General features: G+C 40.1%; 1 protein-coding gene across 1 annotated transcript; it reads left to right on the plus strand.

Annotated features, from left to right (window-relative positions):
* The first annotated feature begins 267 nt into the window (after nt 1-267).
* On the plus strand, nt 268-8,821 carry LOC114648875 (profilin-1-like). Its single transcript, XM_028798163.2, has 3 exons — nt 268-605; nt 8,168-8,357; nt 8,515-8,821. The coding sequence occupies exons 1-3, from the start codon at nt 474-476 to the stop codon at nt 8,610-8,612; spliced, it is 420 nt and encodes a 139-aa protein (XP_028653996.1). The 5' UTR covers nt 268-473; the 3' UTR covers nt 8,613-8,821.
* The last annotated feature ends 412 nt before the right edge of the window (nt 8,822-9,233 follow it).

Genomic DNA, 9,233 nt, shown 5'->3' on the forward strand with positions numbered 1-9,233 from the left:
CGCTCACTTTTAATCTATAGGTAGTTTTTGGTTTTTTTTTCCTCTGACATAAACGTGATCACAAAAAGTGCGTGAATAAACCAATCGGAGAAGGTAATTTAACCGCTTTATAAGAAATGAAGTTAACAAGCACAACAAAAGAAATTTCTCTCCAAAAAGAAAAAAACCAAAGAAATGAATGGGCAAGTGAAGTTTCTCTGGGATAGAGGAAGTTGGCGGAAGGATCTGAGCGCGCGCACGTCCGCCTGTTGATATAAGCGGCCACGCGCAGCACCCTGTCTCACTCAGCCGCTCACAGGGGATCGGAGCACGTCTTTTCACGCAAAGCCGCACCAGTCTTCATGCTGACGGGGCTGTTGGATTGCACTACATACGAGATAGCCTGTTTCTAAACTCATCACACGTTCGCTTTTGCACTTTTCTCCTCTCCGTCTGCCAGTTTATTTCTTCAGAAATCGTCAAACTTAATCAACATGAGCTGGCAAGGTTACGTGAACAGTCTGATGGCCGATGGTACATGTCAGGACGCGGCGATTATCGGCTATAAGCATCCCAACCAGTCCGTCTGGGCCAGTGTCGCAGATAAATTCTTTCAGAACATCACGGTGAGTTGGGGAAACAAATTTGGCGGGTAAGGTTGACTTGTAATCTCTGCATTAGACACGCTGCCCCCTAGAGTTTTGAGTCTGGTGTTTTGACCAGTTCAACTTTGGGCAAACTTTTTTTTTACTGTGAGTGTTTCTAGGTCGGTATGGCGGACACGGGGTTTCAAAGCCATCGAAGTTTTTTTCTTTGTGCTATAATGGTCATGACCAGCTAAAAATCCTCTGCATCCGGCTATATTATCGAAGGCCGCCTGGTACATGTTGGATTGGGGGTGTCTAGCTGTGTGGGGGAGAGAAAAAAGTGTGCGCGTCTGGCTATGGCGGGATAGAGGCGGCACTTGGGCGGAAGTCGGCCTTTTCCAGGCTGCTTAAACTCGGAGTTGAGAGCCGGCGGGCTTCAAGTCTTCATCCTGGCGGGATCAGTCGAAAGGGCGTGGCTCTGTACCGGCCTGGGGACTTAAGGTTCTTGCGCCCTCTGTCGCTTGTTCATTATTTGTAGTTTTTTTTTTTTTTTTTTTTTTTTTTTTTTTTTTTTTTTAAATCAAACTTTAGCCCTGGTGTGTGTTGCCACTTTAACCGGAATTCGAGATTTGCTGGGTTAACCGCCCCACCCTTGCGGCTTTTTGGTTTTATAAGTGTGACTATTTTGCCTTCTAGCTAGTTTAACAACGTTTTAGCATTTGGGCAGCGTGCCAGGCCTTCACGAGTTTCTGCTTGTCACGCTGTTATACAGGGGAAAATTACTTCGGCATCGTTACAATAACTCTGCGTCGAAATTTCGTAGTGTGAAGTAGATGTATGCCGATGGCCTTGTCGAACCTCCTGTTCAGTCGTCAGTGGCAGTACCAATAAGTGTGGTAAGTGGGGGAGGGTTGTTTGACTGAAGTAGTTGACCTGGCTCACGAATAGTTCCGACTAACCTTATGTCTGATCGCCCCAGAAACGCATCCAAAAGGCGAAGGTTTGTAGCAGTTTCTTGTTTACCCCTTCTAGTCGTACGAACAGATGCCATTCGGGTGGATTTGAACTATCTGGTGTTAAGCCTACAGGTCATGTGCAGCCGCCAACAAAGCCCGAGAATCACCTGTGGCTAAGGTGTGGTCGGTCTACCTTCAGCCACAACATTCTGTGCTGTTTAAACAAGCTGCCACCACGTTGTTGCTTTAAACCATTTTAAGTTGAGGCGTCCATTGCCTTTTTAACCCATTTGTTGGCCTGAACTCGATTTATGGTCTTGCCTCCCAGCAGGTAGTGCGTTAGTGTTACAGGCCCAACATTCTGGTTTTGAATCTTCTGTTTAGATGTAGTCTGGGTGGAGTTGATATTGTGTCCGCACGTTCCTGGCCCACATCCCCAAAACGTGCAGGTTTGGGTAACAGGCCCTGTGTGGTGTGGGTCATCATCCAGGGCTGTTGTCTGCCTTGAGACACACTGCTGAGATGGACGGCAGCCATACTATCTGCATTTAAGAACAGGTTATTTTCCTGAAACAGTTTGCCAGTACACAAATGGGAGAATATCTAGGTAAAGTTTGGATTGCTGCTGGAAGAGGTTGTACTGCCTCTGTGCAGTCCTTCAATCTCAAATCCAGGTGGATGCTACTTTTTGGTGTGTTACAAAAAAAAAAAATAATAATAATGTAATTGTAGGTGCCCCATCTTTAATTTTGGTTAAGGGCACTTGTGGATTTTAAGGTGTCCATTGTCAATTCCTTTTTTTAAAAGGGATTTTTGTGAACTGTTGCTCATTTCTGAGTCGGGCACTTCAATTGAGCATATATATTTTATTTATTTATATATATTGATTGTTCTTTATTTTGTCCTGGGACCATTTAGTAATTAGTAAGCTGTTCTACTGATTTGAGTTACTCATGTGCAGGGCTAGTAAAGTGTCTGCTCCTGATTGTTCAGTGTTTTTAGGCACTGGTTAACAGATCTTTTTCTGTACTGACCATATTTGTGGACTGTTGCATCATAAAACTATGTTGTATTTGGAAAGGCTTCCCATGCCTTCTGCCTTAAGGCCTCTAGAAATTTTGCTTCCTGTCAGATGGTGGCTTGAACTTTGCTTTTCAGTCATTTTGACTGTTGGAAGTTCCCTAGTCTTAATGCCATTTCTGACTCTTTCAATTTTCTTAAATGTTTGTTTGCTGGAGAATTCAGCCAGGCTTTTTTTTTTTTTTTTTTTTAAATTTAGGAGCATTGGGTTATTACGGAGTTTCAATTCTGGTAATGGAACCCCTTTTCTTTAACTGTTCAGTAGTTTGCTGGGCTTGTACACTCACTGATAAGCAACTGTCCACAATTTACATTTACCCAAGTAACTTGACTGTCTTAAGCAGTCTTAACCATGCAAGGACTGTTAAAAGGGTTCTTCATGTGAGGTATTCTAGCTGAGGTAGTGTGTTGGCAGTTCATTGTGATTCAATAAAGGGTTTACCCTTAAGTGTCAGTTGTTTCTCCATGTAGAATTTGGAAGTATTTATAATCAAGAATGCATATTCAACTCATGTTTTGGCAAGGACAGTTTGCAACTCTAATTCTAGAAGTCATGAGATTTGAACCAGCACAACACTACTATTCCGACTGTCCAGTTAAAGTGTGGATTTTTGGAAGCTGTAATAAGTGTTTTCCAAATCTTTTATCCTGAGCCTTTGTGTGGTTGCTGAAGCCTGTCCCAGTCACTGAACAGGACACCAATCCATTAGTGTGCGTGCACATACTAGGGCCAATTTAGTATTGGCAGTATGAATAAACTACCATTTGGCCTTTACTGTGGTAGTGTATTTAAGAACTGGTTATAAATGAATGCACCCTTATAGTTTCTGCTAGATGTTTTCATGACATGGTGTCTTGTCTTCTGAGGTGATTTGTGGATATTCTGCTAGGAATGACATCCACCAGACCCTGAGCAACAGCTTTCTACCATGGAAGGGGTGTGGCCTGTATCAAGGCAGGCTGATTTCCTTTCCACCTTACCTTGGCAGTAGTCTTACAAAGCAGCATTTCATTCAGACACTGGTGGTGGGATCATTCACTTCCAAAAAGTAGGTGGAAAGTATTTAATGGGCACTTGACTATTCTTGTACTCTACTGCTTGCTTTCAGGTATAGCCACCTAGAAGTGCTTGCAGTAGGAATTATTGGAGTGCCCCATGATATATTGGCTTTGTTTTGCAGTATTGCAGTTTAATTTGAATGGGTACATGCAAAACCCTCATTATAGGAAAGTATATTTTTTTTTTTTCTGAGAAACCTTGCATCTAATCCCAGTTAAATTTAATTGCTTTGACTATTCCTAATGTGGAAAAAGACATTATACACCCTGCATTGTAAGATTCTGCTTTAGAGTTCTTATGACACTGATCCTTCATTTTTAATGGGTCAATCAACCAATGTTTTTTTAAAATTTGAATATATGGTAGCTAGCATTGTTTTTATTGCAGCATCTAAAAGGCTTAAGTTCAATATTGATCATGAAGGACATCCCTGTGATGCTTTGCTTTCCACATTTCTTTTGCCTCCCAGAGCTTTATCACTCGGGTAGATGGGATCTTGAATATAATTGGTTTATGGTGAGAATTTACCACACTGATTACATTGGCTTGGAATTCTAAATTCAGCATTTCATCCATGTTCTTGTGTCGTGTAGTAAGATTGCCTGTGCTGGAGTACTTCAGTTTTATAATGACACAAGCAAATTTCATGCTACATCTGAAGTTTGTTTATAACATTGTTCACTCTAATCACAAATTTTGCTTAAATTTGAAATACTTGGTACAGTAGCACTGCTGCAGATTAATGTTTGCAGTACTTCGGAGTTGCCTTATGCATGTACTAATAACATGCAGGAGTTTTCATTCCTTCAGATCAGCTACCACCACTGCGTAGTGCAAATCACTGATGCGCTCTAAAGTGCAGATCCTTGTTCTCATTGGAACAATGTTTTGTCACAATATTGGATTACCCCATTGATCTCTAGATGTTTGAAATGCAAGATCATTTTCAGGTTTGATTGGGTTGATTTGTACCATAGGGTTTATGCATTGAAAAGCGATTTGCATCGTGCATATCAAGTGCCCTTCAATTAAAGGGGTGATTGCAGCCAGAAGCGAACAATAAGAGCTGGCTTTTTATTGTAGCACATTCTCGTAATTCATGTTGCCTGCGCCTAAATTTGGAGTTCATTGCTGACAGGCACTTGTTCTTTGACCAATGCCTTTATCCAAGGCAACTTGCAACAACTGAGATACAATTGGTTACATTTATTTACCCAATTGGAGCACAGGTGGGAGAAGTGGCTTGCTCAGGTTTGCAGTCGGTGGTGGGATTTGAACCCACAACCTTGGGTTTTGAAGTCCAAAGCCTTAACATCTTCATTGACCTTTCAACCTCTTGACTGCATCTAGCTTAACATTTATTAGGAATGATGCAGAAATTCACCATGTGGCACAAGCATGTGCTTGGCCAAGCATTTTGTGTGTATACTCTGCGCCAATTGGTTTCTTCTAGCTCGCTGTGACTAAGATTTTATTCTGCTGTAGGACAGCTAGAAACACTACTTGTTTCGTTTTTATAACGGTGAGTTGATGCATTTTAGGTTGTGGAATTGTATGTCATGCATAGGTTGTGGAACCAGTTGCACTATTGTAACTTTGCATTTTTTAATCTGTCACAATTGCCAAATTGAGATTGTGCTTTGAAAGTGCCTTCATTAGCATCAGTTTATATTAAGAACCTAACAGGCTGTTGGATTTGCAAGTTGACTCTTTTTAGTATTTGGGAGTAAAGGTGGTGTCTGCATGTTTGTGTGAGAAGTAGTTTCCTTGCCTGCTGAACATTTCATCTTTAAGTACCACATGGTGCTGAAATGAAAAGGTGCTATACTACATATGATAGTTTAGTCCTAGGAAAACTAAAATAGTAAGTTACTATGTAATGCTTGGTTGCCAGGTTTTAACACCAACTTATTGAAAGTAAGAATAAGCAGTTCAACTTGATTAGGGCACCCATTCTTTCTGTACAGTTTTTTGCGGAAATAGAGGTGGTATAGAAGCCCAGTGGTTGCATAGTCTAGAGTATAGTCTGCCATGACCCAAAACTTTTTTTGTTATGCTAAATGACTTAATGAAAATTTTAACTTGAATGTTTTGTGGTTACAACGCAAGTGGTCATGTTTGCAATGTTTTTTGTAGTGGTACACTTCCATTCCCTGGAATGGATAGTGTGGGCTGCCTGTTGAAAGGAAGTAAAAGTTAAAACAGTAGTTGAACTTTAAGATTTGTCTAATCAATTTAGTAGGGGGCTGGGGGTTGGGGATCTGAAATAACCAAGAAGTAGACATTTTCTTAAATTTCTAGAACTTCAAACTGATTCTCTGAGAGAATGGGTAACAAGATGTGCAGGATAGCAATGCCTTTTCTTTGTCCTTTGACAGGGATTTAAGCTGCTTTCAGTGTTTTCTTGCATAGTTGAGTTTCCCTATAAACTTAACAGCCTTTCATGTCAGCCCTGGATGGATGTGGGAACTTCTCTTTAAGATGTCAGTCCATCAGACAACCCTTTCAGTTTTGTTCAATATAAAACAACACCTCAGGTGTTGTGTATTCACAAATATGGTTGAATAGAATTTTTATATTTATATAAAAAAAAAACTTGGCTCTATTATAGCTGCCCTTGCTATGGGTTAGTGAATTTATGCTGAGAATAGAAAAGTGAAGCAAGATTGGAGTTTTGCACAAAATGTAAATTCCACTGTCTGGCAGAATGAAAATGCATGTCAGAAGTGAGTTCCTTGGTTCATACCATTGACCCCAAAATTAACACCACTTAAATAGCCCAAGCTGCTGCATTTCTGTTTAATAGCGGAGTTTGTGAGAGAACCAAGCTATTGATGTATTCCTTAGTGCTGTACCAGAGGGGAACTGTAGTGCTAAACCAGAACTTTTTAAAGTGTTTACATTTTGTATTTAAAATGTAGTAGAAAATGGGAGACTCCCTTAAATTCAGTGTTTTTTTTCCCCCGTTGTCCTTGCTGATGTCCCTTGATATTGTCTTGTTCAATGTTAACATTTTTGACTGAATGCCAATATAGGATGACTACAGCCTATACATCATTGAAATCTGTTATAGTGAATTACTTTCCCATGCTTTATGGTAAGTTTGAACTGGTGACTTTCCTTGTGTGGATCTCCTGGCTAATTGGCAGGTGAATAACTTGTGTCAGCACTAACAGTTTAAAGGAAGCTACTGCTGAGACTTTTGAAGAGTGAACTTAAAGCCAGTGATTTCCGTTACCTTGTCCAATGCTGATTGCTGCCATGTAGCAGGTATACTTGAGTCACAAACCTACATGAGAATGAATAGCTAACACCAATGGCATGTTACACTTGTTAAGGGGGAATGTCCGATTTGCCAACTAAAGTTGATCTCACCACTGCACCATGTCAGTTTTTACAGGATTGGAATATCGGTCCACAACTTGTCAACCAAGCACCGATATCCCAGCTTTGTTGGGCTTGCCCCTTTTCTGATTGCTAATAGTATTCTGCCAGATGGAATCGCTGCTGTGCAAAGGGGGTAACACAAGGGAGTTTGGCAGCAATCGCTGACCTTTTAATTTTTTCCCATTTTGTTAAATTATGTAAATTGAGACACAGATGAGCTTTTTCGTGATGCTCAAAACAAATCCATTCCTTGTTCCACCTCTACATTCTGTGTTGTACTTCCAGATTAGGTTTCTGTGGTGGTTCAGCTCTCATATGAACATGTTGGTCTTGGTGGTTGAATGTCGAATTAGATTGGCTTCATGGAAGCACATCTCCAGATGGTAAGATTTATATAAAGGAAGGCTATGGTTGAAAATTGCTGGAAAAGCCATTTTATGTGACAGCTTTAAGACTACTAGCATGTGTACTTTTAATGTGATTGCCTGATAAGACAAATACAGTAGGCTTCACTTTCTGTTCTATTGGATTTAATAGCTTAGTAATTTACTAACATTATTGACTAAAGTAATTGTGTAAGGTTGAACAGTCAGTGATTTTATAGAAACTTGAGGCTTGTTTGATCAGTTTCATCTTAAAATCCAATGTTTGCCTGCACCTTCTAGTGGGATTTAACTCTGACTGTACTCCTTAATAGGTTTTTTTGTTTTTGTTCAGTCATCACAGGTTCTGGATACACTAATCTGTGCGACTCCTGAGGTAGGCGATAGGACACCAGTACTAGATTGGTGTCACCTACTATTCAAAATCATGGTGTTCACAGCGATATTTGCTTTGGTTATTCAAATTATCTAGTGTAACTACCTTTTCTGTATTGGCCTAATATGCCTTTGCCCAGTGCAGGTTCATTCTTGTCATTCACCATAGCAGTTTTTTCCCCAAATGTCTAGCAATTTCCTAATATACTGTCCCGTCAAGGAGTTCCACTATTTAGTTTGAGAAGTGTTTAAAATTTTACTTTTGCTGTAGAATTGTTTTTAAGAATACTGCTTCTGCAAGTAATGACTTCATGGCCATAATTGTCTTAATTTTTTTTTTTTTTTTTTTTTTTTCTGCAGATTGACGAAATTAATGCACTTCTTAACAAAGATCGGTCTCCCATGCTAATCAATGGCTTGCATCTGGGTGGTCTACATTGCTCAGTACTTCGGGACAGTCTTTTTGTAGATGGAGAAAACACTATAGACTTGCGCACAAAAGCTTCAGATGGCCCCACTTTTAACATCTGTCTAGCCAAAGCTAATCAAAGTATGTATGTGCTTTTCACGAATGTCACTTACTGAACCAGTGGTCAATGGTTGGGGGGGGGGGGGGGTTAAATTGGAGTTTCTTGCCCCTTTGTCAGTTATGATTTAACCTGTGCTCTTACTTTTATACTAAACCTTTTATTTGCTTTTGATTGCAGCTTTTGTTGCTGTAATGGGAGCTGAAGGGACCTCTGGAGGCAATTTGAACAAGAAGGCATTTGATATGAGAGACTATTTGAAAAAGGCGAGCTTTTGATTTTTGTTCCATAATCCCTACTGGACCAAGAGTGTGCCTTAAAATGACATCAGGAGGTGCTGTTCTACTGATTCTGGCTGCTTTTTGCATTTCAAAGTGCATCTGCATTTCCAGTCCACATGCAGAATCATGTTTGTCTGGGTTTGTTTTTTTGTTTCCTCCTTCCCCTGTATATCAAAAGTACATCACAAATAAATGAAACAAGTGCACTTGTTTGTCTTTAGTGTAATAGAGCAGTTGTCTGGTATGTGAGCCATAGAACCATTTAAAATTAGGTATGTCTCAATCAGTAGTGTTGCTAAAGGTTGCAGTGCAGCTGCTTAATTCTCCTTGGTTTTTACTTGTCTGGAAAAATTGAGTAGGGTATAAGTGTTTGTTCAACTATAATTTGTACATTCTAGCAAAATTGAAGTTTTGGAAATGAGTGACTCCTCATTAAAGCATTGTTCTATGTAATCCGGTAGCCATCCTTTTGAAACGTTTTCTTTGAATAACACTAAATGGCTTATGGAGAAAATTCAGCCCTGTGCATGTTTTGAACACCCAAAGTGCTGAATACACAAAGCTAGTAACTTCAGGCCACAGTAGGGATAAACTTGCAACAAAGTCCAAAGCTTTGGC

The sequence above is a fragment of the Erpetoichthys calabaricus genome, chromosome 3 (assembly GCF_900747795.2).
Source record: "Erpetoichthys calabaricus chromosome 3, fErpCal1.3, whole genome shotgun sequence".
In the NCBI taxonomy this organism is placed as follows: domain Eukaryota; kingdom Metazoa; phylum Chordata; class Cladistia; order Polypteriformes; family Polypteridae; genus Erpetoichthys; species Erpetoichthys calabaricus.

Coding starts and splice junctions, on each gene's coding strand:
- LOC114648875 (XM_028798163.2), top strand. CDS start 474: ATGAGCTGGCAAGGTTACGTGAACAGTCTGATGGCCGATGGTACATGT. Junction 606..8,167: donor AATTCTTTCAGAACATCACG/GTGAGTTGGGGA, acceptor TTTTTTCTGCAG/ATTGACGAAATTAATGCACT. Junction 8,358..8,514: donor TCTAGCCAAAGCTAATCAAA/GTATGTATGTGC, acceptor TTTTGATTGCAG/CTTTTGTTGCTGTAATGGGA.